Source organism: Monodelphis domestica, chromosome 5 (assembly GCF_027887165.1).
Source record: "Monodelphis domestica isolate mMonDom1 chromosome 5, mMonDom1.pri, whole genome shotgun sequence".
Lineage (NCBI taxonomy): Eukaryota > Metazoa > Chordata > Mammalia > Didelphimorphia > Didelphidae > Monodelphis > Monodelphis domestica.
The window spans coordinates 98645709-98664265 of NC_077231.1; the positions used below are offsets into that span (position 1 = coordinate 98645709).

The 18557-nt window shown below is 38.3% G+C and overlaps 1 protein-coding gene across 39 annotated transcripts in view; it reads right to left on the reverse strand.

Moving 5' to 3' along the window:
- Window positions 1-18557, reverse strand: part of RBFOX2 (RNA binding fox-1 homolog 2) — a 344250-nt gene that overhangs the window by 206161 nt on the left and 119532 nt on the right. For all 39 annotated transcript variants that reach the window (XR_008912146.1, XM_056798850.1, XM_056798844.1 and 36 more), the window contains exon 2: window positions 10705-10755. Coding sequence is in view for 38 of the 39 variants with exons in the window: in XM_056798850.1 (XP_056654828.1) it covers window positions 10705-10755 (51 nt within the window). In the remaining variant the exon portion in view is untranslated. The remainder of the gene's footprint in view (window positions 1-10704; window positions 10756-18557) is intronic.

The window sequence follows — 18557 nt, forward strand, 5'->3', positions numbered from 1 at the left end:
GTCTATTACTTAATGATCCTAAACAACACTGGATTTCCAAGGACAACAATTTCACAATGGAGAGATACTGTCAGCCTACATTTCAATAGTTCATATATGCTAAAACAAAGAGTGAATACTCTTGGGTAGGGTTGAGAAAGTCCTATCTTTTCCCAAGCTGTCTTAAAATGATCCACTAGAAAGTATAATAATTCCATATCTAATTGGCATCAATGGTCAAAACATTTTAATCAGTTAGCATGTGTTCTTGGCATAGACAGTACTGAATATACATGATACCCTCAGAAAGATTCAGGGTGCACATAAGCAGTGACTATGCACTGAGAAATGAGGGTAGAATAGATCATGGCTAGAGATCATGGGCAGGCTTACAAATCAATCACTGTGCCCCAAATTTATAAACCAATAAGTAATCTTCATCCCTCCCAGCAACCTCTCTTCCTGATCCCAATTTACTCTCTCACTCTTCCACCTCTATGATCAACCCTACCAGTGAAGGGATGAAATAGCAAGACTGGAGAACTCTCCAGCCATGAAAGCAAAATATCTTACAGACTGGGAAAGTCCAGGTAAGGCCACAATCAATTCAATTTCAAAAACATTTACTAAGCATCTACTATGAGTAGAGGATCAGAGCTCCAAATCCCAGACCCAATATTAGAGTATATAACTTTAAAAGTAGCTGAGGAGTGGGAGATCCCCTTATATTTCATGACTCCAACCAGAATTAAAAAGTTTATCACCAAAATAAAACAAACAAAAACCATCACTGCCACAATTGTTTTGGGGATACTGCCTAGAGGATTAATAGTCACAATTCTAGCCCAGACCATTAGTTTTAAGAAGGCCAGCCTTTGTCTCTTGAGTGTTAAGCCAGGGGAATAAATGTTAGTAAGGGGGCAGCTGTCACTGAAGGCACCTGGCATCTAAGTATGTACCATTTGTCTACTACAGGCACACTTGTTACAGCATAGCTAAAAAAGACACGTAAGAACCTTACATTTGGCTTTCATCTTAAAAATATAGGAGACAGTTGTAACTCTTGTCAGACCACTGGAGCAGGATCTGAAAGATGGAGAGAATCTCAATCTCAATCCTTCTAGCCAGATAAATTGAAATCAAAACTCATCTAGAGGCACTAAGCAAACTAACAGCCCTCTGGAAGAGGTTCTCTGGGGAGAAACTGCTACAATGATCAAGGAAAATGTCCTGAGATCAGATCAACAGATGTTTTGCCCATTCCACAAGGTATACTGTGAGCCAGAATGGTGCTGGCCAACAAAAAGCCCAGCACTCATTAAGTTCCCAACTGTTGCACATGCTCAGGTTGGAAGAGCTAACTGCTCTTCAAAAAGTAGTTATCACCTCCTGTCTTCTTTCCAGATATTTTCATCAAAAAGACCTCCTTCAAGTTTCTCACAGCACCTCTAATCTTCCTGAATCTACCCAATACCCCTATTGCACCTTATGGATTAAAAGAATCTGCTCCTTTAAAAAATATAGTCCTTTCAGTCTTCTTTGACTTCAGGGTCAAGGGCATCTGAATTGGAAACAATTACCTGTTGCTCAAATCTCTTCTTTCCAAAAGCTCATTCTAATTCCTCTTTGTCCACCACATCCTCTGCTCAGTCTCACAACCAAGAACTCTTCCCCCCAGAAGAGTGGAGCTTTCTGGAGGAGCTTGTTACCTGTTGTTAGCACTTCCTGCTTTTAGCTCATCCTTTACACACTTCGGAAGTTACTGCCTTAGGAGGCATAAGAGCAAAGCCCTTATAATGGAAATTGGCAATGGATAAAGACACCCATTTTCTATGGACAATTCATGTTGGAATCACTTTGGGAATAATTCACAAAACCATATCCTACTCACATCTTCTTTGGGGACAGAGGGTGAAGTCACTTAATTTAGCAAGAAAGAGTGCATGATTTGGAGCCATAAGAGTTAGGTATTAAACTCTCAGATCTGTTCCTTATATAGGTTACCTTAAGAAAGTCAAGTCACTTCCCTAATGTCTTAGTTTCCTAATTCATAAAAATGAGAGGATTGGTCTAAATCAGGAGTTCTTACTGAACCTTTTGAGAGGGAAGAGGAGGGTCATGGGCTTCTTTGGCAGGCTGATAAAGCCTATGGACCACTTCTCAAAATGATGTATTTTAAAATTTATAATTAGGGGGCAGCTGAGTAGCTCAGGGGACTGAGAGCCAGGCCTAGAGACAGGAGGTCCTACATTCAAATCTGGCCTCAGACACTTCCCATCTGTGTGACCCTGGGCAAATCACTTGACCCCCATTGCCTAGCCCATACCATTCTTCTGCCTTACAACTAGTACACAGAACTGATTCTAAGATGGAAGGTAAGGGTTAAAATTTTTTTGTAATTGAAGGAGATGCTAAATTTCAGACAGGTTAATAAAAATAAGGATGTATTTTGCCCCCAACCAACATCACTGCTTTCCTGAAATCTATCCATAGACTTTTTGGGGGGGAAATATGTGCACATATCCTACATTAAAAACCCTTAGATTAGGGTAGCTGAGTAGCTCAGTGGATGGAGAACCAGGCCTAAAGATGAGAGGTCCTGAGTTCAAATCTGACCTCAGACTCTTCCTAGCTATGTGACCCTGGGCAAGTCACCTAATCTCTCATTGCCTAACCCTTACCACTCTTCTGCCGTGGCAGAAATACAGAATATTGATAGTATTGATTCTAAGGTGGAAGGTAAGGTTTTAAAAAACAAACAAACCTAGATTAGATGGTACTATAACCCCAAGGCCAGGTTAGCTCAGTAAGTTAAAAGTGTGTCTTCCTGCAGTATAACTACTGCTGTAGCCCTTTGCAATGGGCTTCTTATTCTTTTTGAATCTTGCAACAATCCCATTGTTGGAAAGAAATTTCTCTCTCCATTATGCTGCTTTGCTAATGTCACTCCCCAGTGACTTGGAGGTCAAAGATCACTGAAATGGGCAGGAATAGACAGGGCCTCAGAGAAAATAAGTTAGAGAACCAAAGAACCAATGAGATAGGAAGATGATTTGACAGGCACTGCCCTCCTGGGTGGCCCAGGTAAATTAAGAAACTATGATTGGTTCCTGAGATGTGACATGTGAGAGGTGGTGGGTGGAGAAAACAGTTTATAAGTAAAAGACCAGAGAGTCTGGGAAGGTCTTCTGGCTGTAGTAAGGACTCTTGTCGGTGGTGAGCTTCAATTCACCATGATGGCCAACACAGTAGTAAACTAAGTAATTTTTTACTTCTTTCATACCTTTCCCTCACTCTACTAATACTACTTTGATTTAATAAAGTTATTAAAGCTACTAGCAGCCTCATAATTTAATTTTAATTATTACAACATGAAGCAGAAGATCCTATAAATATATAATGATTACCATTCTACTGACAAGACCACAAGCTCAGGAAAAAACTGATGTCAGAGGTGTGACAAAAATAGAGGTTTTCCTAATTACAAGCACCACATTCCATATTCTACACCAGCTTGGGGAACCTTTAAAAGTTTGAGTACCCAGAGGGCAAATGCAAACTGTCTTTGAGCTTCCCCATAACCAGAGAGAGCTAAGGGAGGAAGGTTTGCTTTGGGTGGCTGGTCAGAGGGGTGGGACATGCCAAAAATGTCCTCAAGTGCTGGGAAGAGGGGGAATGGAGTAGCTCTAGTGCCAGCTCTAAACCCCTGTCAAGTCTTCACCAACAAGGCCCTACACTCTTGTATTGCTTTACGGACCTAAATGTTATATAAATATTAGCAATGATAGCTGTTCTTTTTATTATAAGGATCTTATGTACCATGGCAACCCGAAAACCTTAACTTGACTTGACAAAAATGATCATTTATTTTGGGGACAATGTAAAAAAATAACTTTTTCTGGGTGCATGTAGGTATAAGCAGTAATTAAAAACATCCCAAAGGGTCTGAATGAAATTCAAGCTTCAATGGCACAGATCAGTGATCACCTAGTCCAACTCAGAACCAAAAGGCATCCCCACAGCAACATACTCCTCAAGTAGTCTTAAGCCTCTATGTAGAGGAACCATCATCTTCCAAAACAGCCCTGTTGGACAGGTGGAATTGTTAGAAAATTGTGAAAATGAAAGAAAATAAAATTCTATGGTGTAATTCTACAAAGTAACTGTGTAGTGTCTCCCCTGTACATGCATTCTGAAAAGCCAAACTTGGAAAGCTTTATACTGTCTCCACAAATCAACATTTGCCTTGTAGTAGGTGCCCTCTGCCGACCAGAAAACAAAACATCACTGCTTCAGTTGTTCTCACTATCTCCTTCCACAATTAGGCAGGCTTATCCTTCCATGCTTCTACTTAGATCTAGGGAAAGTTTCTAACTATGTAATTGTTTCAAATTTGTAAATATAGGAGAAAGACCTTTCTCTGCCTTTTTTCATCCCCTTCCATCTTTGTAATTGTACCAAATCTCTACACTTCAAATAGGAAACTGTGGAAGATAAAAGGAATCAGATCTCAATTGCATTTGAGTAAACAAGTGACTAGCTTGAGCAGAGAATAAAGACAATGTTTTTGTAATATAAGTGAAACTGTGCTGGCAATAAAAATAGAGCTTAAAGAGATTTTGACTATATTTCACTGGTCTAGAAAACTCCCTTTGTCAATGTAAGTTGACATCCTCTGATCTTGGTGTTTCCTGGTGTACTCAAGAACCTATGTGACTCACCTCAGGGCATATAAAACCCAGGTTTTTCAGTCCCCAAGGCTAGTTCTCTACTCAAAATACCACATCACCATTCTATATTAATATTTGCTGATAAAGTATTCTGAGGGGTAGCTAGATAGCTCAGTGAATAGAACACCAGGCCTGGAATTTTGGAAGGTTCTGAGTTCAAATATGGCACTTCCAAGTTAAGTGACCTTGGGCAACACACTTAACACTGAATGCCTAGCCCTCATTGCTCTTGTATCTTAGAATTGATACTAAGAGAAAAGATATATGCTTTTTAGAATGAAGAAAAAAAAGTTTCCTCAGGAGAAAACTGGCAGGGAATACTACTAATAAAAACCGAAAACTACCACAAGAAGACAAAGAAAGAATTGTACAATAATCCATAGTGCTGCCCTCCAGAATGCAGGATAAAGTGAATCCTGCTTCCATGACAGCCCTCATGAAACAAAGGAAGTGGAGGCAGATTTAAGTCCAGGACTGGCTTGGAAGTTGAAGCAAAATGAACCCCATTAACAAATGGATCAATATCAACCCAGTCCTAAGACTCCTAATGTTCATACAACTCATGAACCTCTTTATGGGAAACTTCATAAACATTCACAGTCATTTAACCTGTATCCTGGATTTACTGCCCAAGGTCACACAATAGATCATCCAGTGTTTTACAGTGATCTAGCTCCTGTGACACACATTTGGACTACTGCCTCATTACCAAAGTATATAGAGGGGAATATTACCAATGGCTTTTGAAAAGATGAAGTCTGGAAAAGCTGCTAGAGGTAACCAAAAACAGCTAGAAGAATCTGTGTTGGAGATAGAAAAAAAATTTTTTTTGAGATATAAATTTTTAGGGGATTCAAGCAATCAAATTGTCAAGATCTCTCAAAGGAAAGTCTTCCCCCTCCCCCCCCTTGAATGGAAAAGATAATAGAGAATGCCTCTACTTGTGAAGATGAGATTAACTCTACCTGCCCACTTTTAGATTTAATCACCAGAAGCATAAACACTCCCACATTTCCTTAAGTGAGGGGAGGTTCCAATTCATGCTTAACTGGGTGACAACTCACTGTTCCCTGGGCAGGCCTAAGAAAATTCTACAACTGTGATTGGTCCATGTCAAGTGGAAGGAAGGCACAGGAAGTGACACAAAGAAGGCTCTTTAAAAGGAGTTGCAACATTCTGTGACCGGAGCTCTCTCCTTTGAACTTGGCCTTGGAGGAGCTCTGGCTTGGGACCTCAGACTGTTCTTAGATCTTCCTTTAGGACTACCATGTGAGTGAGTGAAAAGGCTGACTCCTTTCCTGGCTCTGGAGGGACTAGCATCTGGAGAAGCCCCCTCCCACATTGTGGAGAAGGAGGCCATATGGCTGGAGCCCTAACTTAATTTACCCCTAGGCCCTCAAGCTGGGGCTTCTGGAGCCCTGCCAGAGTAAAGCCAAGTCCAGAGCAAATAGTCTACCTCATTAAGCTAGAGTTCTTACTCTGCCCTCCTTCTCATTTCTCTACTTTCACTCTTTCCCTCTATTTTATAAGCTGCTATAAAAGTCATTTGACTTGAGATATATTAATTTTGGTGACCACATTCTCATATATTTAGTACAACCTTAATTTTTAATCCTTACATACTAAATATAAGCTGTCAGGGAAGACATTAGCCAAGTGCCAACCATCTGCCGTTCTCATCTTTATGAAAATGGTGTGTATGTGTATGTGTGTGTGTGATAAACCCGATTAAAACCCCAAAAAGAAAACAAATAGGCTACTACATTAGATTTCCTAGGCTATTTGACAATTTCATAAAAGATATTCTACATAAGCCAAAGAAAGATTTCCTCTATCACTTGCAAGGTTCTTGAAATGCTCCAGTTCAAAAATGACAATGTAATGAGCCTCAGCATGGTATAATGCTTCCTCAATTTTAGCACCACAGTACAAGAGTAACTGGTCAAACCATCTTGTACTAGAAAACGAAATAGATTAAAAAAAAAACATATGTCCAGAATAAGTAATATAACTAAAATGGCAGTTTGTCAATTTGATGTTCCCCTAAATCGCTATGTCCCTCAGGTACATACAAAGAGTACAATGCAATGACCTATTAAAGACATGCCCAGAGCAGGTGAGTACAGTAGATGCAGCACCAGGCCTGCAGATGGAAGGTCCTAGGATCAAATCTGGGCAGAGAGGGAAGAAAGGAAAGAAGGGAGGAAGCGATGGAAGGCAGAAAGCAGGGAGGGCACCTGCCAGTGAATTTAGTCCACTTCCTCATTGGTGTAGATAGATAGATAGATAGATAGATAGACAGACAGACAGACAGACAGAGATTTCATGACAAGTATAGGAAGCATAATTTTGCCTGATGTCTTGCTCAAAACTTCTTGTCCCCAAAGGGATAGGAAAGATAAGAGTGGAGGGGTAGGAAAGGAAGGCTATATTAGACAAGCACAAAACTGGTACAGATCTTTCAATCTCCCTCAGAGCAGTTACTAGGCCTGGGTAAAAAGAGGTGAATGAATGTTTTCACAACCTCTGCTAAATACACACCAGTTCACAATGAGAGGAAAGTCACACATGTATGCATGCTCTGCACATCTCTGGAAAGGCTGCTGGAGAAAGCTAATCAAGTAAACAGTTTTAACTTTAAAAAAAAAATTTTTCCAAGTGGCCTGAGAATTTGAGGAAAATGGTTTAAAATGGTCAGAAAAGTCATTGAGAAGTTAAAGAATCACAAGACATCAGAACTAAGATTCTGAATGGGACTTTAGGATACAGAAACTTAGAGCACAGAAATAAGGGACCTGTTCAAATGGCAGAGGCAGAATAAGCACTCAGGGCTTTTTACTCCCCTGTACCCACACCGCTCTTTACTTTCCAGTCCAAAATGATAGTGAACAAACAAGTAGCAAACAGCTGGAACAAAAGCATCCTTTAAAAATGGAAAGCTTCAAGAGACAAAAGCCAGGGAGTGTGGGGTGGTGATCTCTGAATTACAACCTGTCACTAGTCCATCTAAGAAAGTAAAGATTCCATTTGATAAGGAAGCATGGACTCCTGTTACCTCCAACTATTTTTCTGTTTTTGAGGCCAAAGGACTTAAATATCATAAGAAAATAGATATATGGTAATGAATCATGGCTAAATATTTGGAGGGAAGAGTAAATGTCCACAATTGTACACACATCTTATCTACAATGGTATCAACTTTCTGACAGTTCTAGGCTCCCCTACTAATGTAGGCATTCTTCTGTCACTGTGATATGCCTAGAAAGAGGCAGATCTTTGGATGTTTTGTGCAATCAGTCTCATCACTGAATGTATTTGAATACTATTTGAAAAACAAGTCAAGGACTGGAAGAGAAAAGACTGGTATAAACCGCCAAAGAAGGAAAAGGTCTCCAATGCAAGTCACATATCTTAAAAGTTAGAGAAGAGTACCACAGAATGCATCAACTAGCCAATACTGCTTCTGAACACTTCCTCCACTAGAGGGTGAAATAACAACACAACAGAAAGACTTCAGCCCCATTGTCCTAAAGGGTGGTAGGGGTGTCACAAAATATTTGAGTAAGTCTAGTAGAAAGGCTGAAAAATAGAGTGAGAAATATATTTCAGAAGATATTTTTCACAATATTTTTCACTTCTATGTGCTCCTCACCCCCCAAAAAAAGCACCAACATAGGAAAAGTGACAAAGTTCCCAAAATTTTAGGACAAAAAGAACTCTTGAAAAAAAATTTTATTCTATTTTATTTTTAATTTCAGATTCTCTCCTTCCCCCACCCACTGAAAAGGAAAGAAAAAGTAAACTCATTACAACAATGTAGTTAAGGAAATCAGGAGGGGAGGTGGGAGAGGGAAGGGAAGAAGGGAGGATTTTGGAAATCTGACCAAAACAATAACCAACCACAATGCTTGAGAACTCATGATATAACATGTGGTCCACTTCCTAATAAAGCGGTGATGAACTTAGAGTGCTGGATGAGACCATTTATTTTAAACATGATCAATGAAAATTTTGATTTTAAATAAATATCTATTTGTAGTGGGGGGGGGTCCCCTCTTAATCTCTTAGTGGAGAAAGATGGAGGGAAATGGGAAGGAGAGACGGCTCATCTATAAAAATTAAAAAAAAAAAAGATTTCCCACCTACCCACCCCCCCAGTTTTAGGTAAACTTAAATAGCTGCATTATGCCCCAAGTCACCTCTAAAACATCCATCTATGGACTTTCTCTCACCACAAAGCCATCAGTTGTGAAAGCTTGTCAATGACATCACCACATGTCTGGCATCCAGTCACTTTTTTCTCACCATAAACCCCCTAAGTAAAGTCCTTTATCAATAGCATGGACTACTGCCTCTTGGTTAAGTTCCTTAAATCTATATATTCTAATCTATTCTCCATAATGCTGTCAAAGAGATTTACTTAAAGCATAGGTCTCCTAATGTCACACCCCTGTAAAATAAAATCTAGGGGCTTCCTGAATCAAATGCAAAGCCACATTTGGGGCACTTAAGGCTTTTCACAGCCTGGTTTAAATTCACCTTTCCAGCCTTATTAATTATTATTACCTTTCATACATACTACAATCCAGGTAAATTATCCTTCTAGATGTATTTCACATGGTGGCTCATCTCATACATCTATCTCTATGCCTTTATATAGGCTGCCCTTTTTAGGAAATATTTCAAAATTCAGGTCAAATATCATTTGCACTCTAAATGAAAACTGTCCTGAACCCCATAGTTGCTAATGCCCACCAAAAATCACCTTGTGTTTATTTTGTATATGCTTATAGTATAAACAGGTTTCCCCCTCTAATAAAATAGAAGCTCCTTGAAAGTCTAGATAGTTTTACTCCTGCCTTTCATCTCTAGCTTTTACCACAGTATATTGTAGGCACTTTGTAAATGCCTATTTCACTGACGGAAAAGGGGAAGAAGCCAGTTTCCCCATCAGCATTCATTCTATTGCTACAAGGTTTATAAAATAACTTATTAAATGATCAAACAGTGGAATGATTTGGTAGCCCTATCAAGAATCTTATCCAGGAGATATATTTCAGTAGGAACATCTTACATTAAAATGTCCTACAACACTAATACCCTAAAAAGAGGCAGAAGGGGAAATAAAGGCAAATTTCAATTCTAGAATTTTCATAACTGAAAAGCATTAGAACCTCTATTTCCAAATAGACAACCAATTTCCAACTCTCCATGGGAAGAGAATTCTGTCATTTTCCTGTTTGTGTATCCCCACTGTCTAGCACAGTGGCTTGCACAAAGGAGTATTTAAATGTATTCAGTTAAAGATGAATCATAATTTCACATAACAGAAATGCCATCAATTTCAAACTAGCCTGGGCTAGTGTGTGGGCATGGCACCTGGAGTACCTCTGCTCTAGCCCACTTGAAGGCATGGGCCACCTCATTGCCAGGAGCAGGTTCAGACTGACCCACTCCATTGCCAGAATCCAGGCCATGGTACACCTCCTCATCTTCTTCACTATCCACAGGAAGCTGGCAGAACTTTTCCTACATCACATTTTCATGCTTCCACTGTGCTAAATTCTCCAAGAAGGAGAATCCTAGAGTGCAATGGTCTCACTAGAAATAAAGCCTAGAAGGTCAAGAAGATTTGTGCGAGAAATTAAGGGATATGACTAAGGTTTCCATCATTAAGACACTGGAAAAATCAAAGGTAATTATTTTGTAAGTTAGAAAACAGGGAAAATCTGTTAAATTCAATTTTCAGCACCAAATTTCCTAGGTCCAGTCATTTCTTACAGTTCCCACTGACCAAAACTGGTTTAAAAAAAATTAATTTGTAGCTCAAAAAATGTCTTCCTGAAGAAAAAGGCAATTTATGTTGGGAAATGCCCTCTGAATCCATGGATCTCACAAACACATATATTTAAACAGTTCTGTACTGTCATCCCAGTTCCCCTTCCCATCATCATCATCATTGTTCCACCCACCCCCAAAACAGAGTAATTCCTACCTGGTTGTCCCTCGCTGGGAATCCATGATAACCTGGGGTCAGTGACTCGTTCTAAAAGAAAAGGATTTTTTAAATGTTAAATGAAAGTAAATGATGGATTAGATGTCTGAGACAATAACTGCCTTATTGCCCAAGAGAACCAATATAAATCCCCAACCCTGGGATCTAGGACATACCTTCCATCATGTTGCTCCACTCTAAATACATGACAAATCTCTCATAATAGATCTTCTACCTTGACCCAAAACTTCAGAATTCTTTCCTTCCTGCCGCCAGGCATAGATCTAAAGATGCAGCCCCTTTCCCTCTAATTTTGAGTCCCTTTAGGCCTTTCAAATTATATCGCAATTTTGTCTCTGGTAGAAGACTTTTTGCTATCTGACACATTTCTGCTGATTTCTTACAACCATCCCAATGCAACCAAATAATCCTCTTTTGTGTGTGTGTGTGTGTGTGTGTGTGTACTTAGTCAACAGATATTTATTGACCGTTTACTATGTCCCAGAAATTTTGCTAAACAGTGAAAATACAAAGAAAGTCCAAAAAATAGTCACTACATCTTCAGAGAACTCACATTCTACGGATAGAGCCAACATTCAAGTAACTATGTCCATACAAGATGCAGACAACATAAATTTTGAGTAACAGAAGAAAGGGGGGGGGGGGGGGCCGGGGAAAAGGCCTCCCAAGAAAGTTGAGATTGAAGCTCAATGTGGAAGGCTAGATGACTTGCCTATACTGGTCTAACAGGTGAGTGTGAGATGGCAAAGGGTGTTTAAACAATAGATTTGCAAGATTATTTTCTAATTAGTAATCAGGGATCATGAAACCTATATTCCACAAGGAAGAATTCTTGGAGACTTAGGAAGTTAATATCTTCCAAGTTCTATGGACCACAGTATACCCAAAACTATAAATGAAAACTAAGTTGCTTCAAATGATTACAATCAAAAGTTGTGGGTGGCAAAGGAATTTTGTCTATTTTCACTCAGCCCTCTAATCTTAAACCATTTCTTTCTAATCTTCTTCTCTAGAGGATAGAGACAAGATGGCAAAGTAAAGATAGACACTTGCTGAATTTTCCCAAATTCCTTTCCAAACAACTTTAAAATAATAGCTCAAAGAAAATTCTTGAGAGTCAAAAAAAAACAAAAGGATAGAGTAAAATAATTTTCCTGACCAAAAAAAACTTAAAAAGTTGGCAAGAAAAGTTTGTCTCACTGGGATGACAGTGGAGCACAGTCCAGCACAAGACATTCCCTGGCAAGCTGGCAACAAACCTTGGGGGTGACTAAATCAGCAAGCTCCTAGCCCACAGATAGAAGGGATTGGGACAACTGGTCAGAAGATTATGGTGGAGCCTTTGCTGGCACTGGGTGCAGGATTCTGTTCCATTGCCCATAATGGAACAGTCTTAGGAGGAGAAGGTACACAAACATACTAGAATGTGCAGCCACAGGAGAGCATGAACCCTAGTCACAGTTCTAGGGGGGGAAGAAAAGAATTCTTATGGTTGCTTACAGAGAAGATCACAAGCCATGAAAGCAGTGACCACACCTCTCCTTAGATCATACCACCTTGGAAAAACTGAAAACTTACAAACTACCAGAATTATCTCTGAAAATAGTAACATGAAAAACCTGAAGTTTGGGATAGCGCTCCCTCAACTCCAAGCTCAGAATCCAACTGGGAATAGGCCAACATCTCATGCTGTATGCTAAGATACAGTCAACATGATATAAACATAAAGCATGATATTGTAAGCAAATTAGAGGAGCATGGAATAGTTTATCTGTCAGATCTATGAATAAGGGAAGAATTTAAGATCAAACAAGAGAGAAAGAACATTTTAAAATGTAAAATGGATAATTTTTATTATATTAAATTAAGAGGTTTTTGTACAAACAAAACAAATAAACCAAGATTAAAAAGAAAACAGAAAGCTGTGGGAAAATTTTTATAGTATCTCTGATAAAGATCTAATTCTTCAAATATATAGAGAATTTAGTCAAATTTATTTTAAAAGGTCATTCAAATGATAAATGGTCAAAGGCTATGGACAGGCAATTTACAGATAAAGAAATCAAAGCCATCTATAATCATATGAAGAGAGGTACCAAATCTCACACTTATCAGATTGGCTAATATGACAGAAAAAATAAAGGATACATGCTAGAGAGGATGCAGGAAAATTGGGACACTAATACAGTCGTCCCTTACTATATAGTAGTTCACTTATTTCGGTTTCTTAAATATATATATATATATATATATATATATACATATATATATGTATTTTATAGATACAGAATTTTTATATATATATATATATATACATATATATATATATATAAATAAATTTTGTATCATGGATTACACTAATAAAGGCATATTATTGGCTGATGGAAAGAAACCACAGCACTGTGGTCTGTATCCTGGGCGCTGATTGGCTCAGTGACTGTAAGTTATTTTCCCGCAATAGGTGAGGGATCACTGTATATTGTTGATGGAGTTAATGATCTGATCCAACCATTCTGGAAAGCAAATTTGAAAATATACTCAAAGGATTCATAAACTGTGCATACCCTTTGATCCAGAAATACCATTACTAGTTCTGTATCCCAAAGATATCAAAAAAAAAAAGGAAAAAGGGCCTATTTGTACAAAAATATTTATTGTAGCTCTTTCTGTGGTAGCAAAAAAATGGGGAAGGGTGGCTCTCCAACAATTGGGGAATGGCTGACAAGTACTGGTATATGTTTGTGATGGAATACTACTTATTTGCTGTCAAGAAATATTAAGTTGGATATTTTCAGAAAAAGATAGACGTACATGAAATGAAGCAAAGTGAAATGAGCAGATCCAACAGAACATATTGGGCACAGTGATAGCAATATGTTTTGATGAACAATTGTGAATAACCTAGTTTTCTCAGTAATGCAGTGATTCAAGACAATCTCAGGGACTAATGAAAACTGCAATCTGCCCTCAAGAAAGGATTAATGGGAATCTGAATGAAGACTGAAGCATATTATATTTCACTTACTTTTTTTCTTGTTTGAGCTCTTTTCCACAAAATGACTAATGGAAAAATGTTTTACATGATTGTATATGTAAATTCTATATCAGATTGCTTACTGTTTAGGGGAAGGGGGAGGGAGAGAATTTAGAACTCAAAAAAATCTTAAATTAATGTTAAAATTGTTTTTCCATGTAATTGGGTGAAAACAATACTTTTTTTTTTTAAAGGAAAAGAAAATAATGAAAAAAAGAGTCAACAGCTGGGTAAAGGAGTCACAGAGTTACCAAAAAAAAAAAACCTGAAGAAAATAATACCGTAAAAAACAACATTGGCCAAATGGTAAAAGAGATTTAAGAATTCAATGAACCAAAAAAATAAATAAATGAATAAATATAAATACACACACACACACACACACACACACACATATACACACACACATTTTATTTTTAAAACCCTTACCTTCCGTGTGTATTGACTCCAAGGCAGAAGAGTGGTAAGGGCTAGGCAATGGGGGTCAAGTGACTTGCCCAGGGTCACACAGCTGGGAAGTGTCTGAGGCCACATTTGAACCTAGGACCTCCCATCTCTAGGCCTAGCTCTCAATCCACTGAGCTACCCAGCTGCCCCCGACATACCAATTTCTAATTAAAGAAGCAGAACACTTGTGAGTAATGGCCAAACCTAGGATGTATATATATATATATCCTTAAAAAGTAGAATTGGCCAAATGGAAAATGAAGTGCAAAAGCTCACCAAGAAAATAATTTCTTAAAAATGAGAATTGAGGGGGCGGCTGGGTAGCTCAGTAGATTGAGAATCAGGCCTAGAGACGGGGGGTCCTAGGTTCAAATCTGGCCTCAGCCACTTCCTAGCTGTGTGACCCTGGGCAATTCACTTGACTCCCATTGCCTAGCCCTTACCACTCTTCTGCCTTGGAGCCAATGCACAGTATTGGTAAGGGTTAAAAAAAAATGAGAATTGGAAATTTCTTTGATGAAGGTCTAATTTCTTGAATATACAAAGAACTAAGTAAAATTTATAAGAAAGCAAGTAATTCCCCAATTGAAAAATGGTCAGGGGATGTGAATAAGTCATTTTCAGATGAAGAAATCAAAACTATCAATAATCATATGGAAAAGTATTCCCTGGTTAGAGAAATGTAAATCAAAACACAACTCTGAGGTACTACCTTACAACAAGCAGAGTAGCCAATATGACAGTAAAGGAAAATTATAAATGTTGGAGGGGATGTGTATTGCTGGTGGAGTGGTGAATTGATCCAACCATTCTAGAAGGCAATTTGGAATTATGTCCAAAGGACTTTAAAAAAATACATGTCCTTTGATCCAGCAATACCACTACTAGGTTTGTATTCCAAAGAGGGGGAAAAGGGGTGGGGATGGGGGTGGGGAGAAAGGGGAGAGGTTGTGTTCTCTTTGTACAAAACTATTTATAGTTACCCTTTTTATGGTAGCAAAAAATTGGAAAATATAAGAATATCCCTCATTTGGGGAATGACTGGACAAACTGTGGTATATACTAGTAGTAGTCTCTTGGTAACCGAGGATGCTGATTGTCTTTGTGCGTCTTTGTGGACACTTGTGCATGAAGATTTAAGTGGAAAAGCCGATGCACAGAGACAGTCCCACTCTCTCGGCGTTGGAAGCCTGGATCCATTGGCACGAAAAGTCATTACACCTGGAGACTTCCTCAGCTGCACTGGATAGCCGTGTTGTCTTTTGTGCTCCAACATGCCCTAAGCACTCCACAGTGCTTTGCTGCGTCGCCATCTCAGCCATTGAACCTTCATATTGGTTTCTTCCGTCTATTCAGCCGAAGCAGTCTTCACATGCTGGGTGAGCAAAGCCCTGGTTCACCAGGGGTCTACAACCCGATGGCTACCCTCACAAGGTTTAGCCGGCCTGTCGAAGCCGTTGCCCGGGGTGTGGCCGCTGCCGCATGCTAGCAGCTACTAGGAGCCACAAGTGAGAATTAAATCAATTGTAAAAAAAATCAAGCCATTCCCCAATTGATAAATGGGCAAAGGACATGAATAAGCAATTTTCAGATAAAGAAATCAAAACTATTAATAAGCACATGAAAAAGTGTTCTAAATCTCTTAAAACCAGAGAAATGCAAATCAAAACAACCCTGAGATATCACCTCACACCTAGCAGATTGGCTAACATGACAGCAAAGGAAAGTAATGAATGTTGGAGGGGATGTGGCAAAATCGGGACATTAATGCATTGTTGGTGGAGTTGTGAACTGATCCAACCATTCTGGAAGGCAATTTGGAACTATGCCCAAAGGGCGCTAAAAGACTGTCTGCCCTTTGATCCAGCTATAGCACTGCTGGGTTTGGACTATAAGGAAAGATGAATCAACGGATTTCTGTAAGAACTGGAAAGACTTACATGAACTGATATGGCATAAAATAAGCAGAACTAAAACACTGTACACAGTACCTGAAACATAGTGGGACAATCAAATGTAATAGACTTTGCAACTAAAAGCAATGGAATAATCCAGGACAAATATGAGAGGCTTATGAGAAAGAATGCTATCCATATCTAAAGAAGGAATTGTGGGAGTAGAAATACAGAAGACAACATATGATTTCTCACTTATTTATATAGGTATATGATTTGGAGTTTTGGTTTTAAAAAGATTACTTTATGGATTTTTCTTTTACAAAAATGAGTAATATAGAAATGGGTTTGAGTGATTTTATATATGTATCTATGTATGTATCTATGTATGTATATATAACCCAGGAGAATGGAATAGCTTGCCAATTCCAAGGGGGGGGGGGGAGTAATGAGGGGATGGAGAAAACATGAATCATATAACCATGGAAAAATTTTTTTTAAAAATTGCAAAGAAAAAAAGATTATTATAAAAATGGATAATATGGAAATAGGTTTTTAGTGATTATATATGTATAACCCAGTAAAATTGCTTATAAACTCCATGAGGAGGGAGGGATGTGGAGAGGGAGACAACAAGAATTGTATAACCATTGAAAAAAAAATTTTAAATAAAATAAAAATATTTTTAAAAATTAGAATTGGGCAAGTGGAAGCAAATAACTCCATGAAACTTCAAGAAACAATTTTAAAAAGTCAAAAGAATGAAAAAAGATTAGAAAATGTGAACTATCTCACTAGAAAAACAACTGACCTAGAAAAGATCCAAGAAAAATAATTTAGGAATTATTGGTTTTAAAAGATAATTATTGATCTACTTGAAAACCACAATTTTAAAAAGAACATAGATATCATCTTTTAAGAAATTATCAAGAAAAATTGCCCTGATATTCTAGAACCAGACTGTAAAAAGGAATTGAAATAACCCACTGATTACTTGTGGAAAGAGATTCCAAAATGAAAATTCCTAGAAATATCATAATCAAATTCTAGGGCTCCCAGGACAAGAAATAAATACTGTAAGCAGCCAGAAAAACACAATTCAAAGATCATAGAGACACCGGATAACAGCGAATTTATACCTTCCACATTAAAGGATTAAAGAATTTGAAATATGATATTCCAAAGGGCAAAGGAGGTAGAATTACAACCAAGAATCATCTCCCTAAGAAACTGAGCATAATCCTTAATGAAACAGAATTTTTAAAGCATTCCTGATGAAAAGATGAGAGGTGAACAAGAAATCTGATTTTCTGAAGAAAATAACTTAAAAAAAAAACCAGGATTGTCCAAATTTCAAAACTAAGACTCAAGAAAAACATAAAAGTGTAGAGAATTTAAATGGAATCCAATAGGTTAAACTATTTACATTTCTACATAGGAAGGCAATATGTATAGCTCCTAAGAGTTTTATCATAATTAGGACATTTAGGAGTATACATAGGGCACAGGTATGAGTTAGTTATTCTGGATGATATTTAAAAAAAATTAAGGAGTGTAAACCTTAAAATTTATTAGACTTATGAATGTTGGAAATTTCACCATTGGAAAATTTCATACCTGGAAAAAATTTCCTATTGATAGTAAGAACTCTATTGGAATGTTAACCCCCTTGGCATGGGAGGATCCTTCTCCTCCCTACCTAAGACTACTTTAGGACAGAAACCTTTTGCTAAACAATGGAAAGGGCTTTGACCTATGCTTAAAAGCATAGAACAGGAAGTTCTTTGAGTCATGATTGATTTTAGAATTGATACAATAGAGATACTTAGAATGACAGAACCAGGTCTTGAAACTACAATCTCCACCCTACTCAGAGTAAAAGGATTTAGGAAGGGCTGCAGCAAGGATCAAGATTTAATTATTTGAGAATATGACCTTCAACAGACATGTACAAAGGGGCAGACCTCTGGGCGGTCCTGGGTTAAGCTAGAGCCACCATTGGCACAGGGAAGACATAGACAGTGATTGGTAGATGTGAGAACTGAGGGGAGGGAACTTGGATGGTTTCCTTAAAGATAGCGGGGTCTGAGGACTGGGGGAGGTCGAGAGGTTTTGCTCTGAGAAGTTTTGCTCTGAAGGAGGCTGGAGGTGGAGGCCCCTGAGACTGTTTCTCCATTTTGGTCACATGAGTGATAGGGACTGATCTCTTTTCTTTGCCTCAGCTATCTAAGGGCTTGGGCCTTTTGGCCCAGCCTAAACAGAGGGGGTATTTAAGCCCTATTCCCTTCTCTCTCTCTCTCTCTCTCTCTCTCTCTCTCTCTCTCTCTCTCTCTCTCTCTCTCATACCTTTCTTCCTCCTGTTTGTAATTAAAAACTCCATAAAAGGTTGACTGCTGACTTGAGTTTTCATTTAGGAATTACATAGCTGAATTCCTTGGCGACCTTAAATTAATATA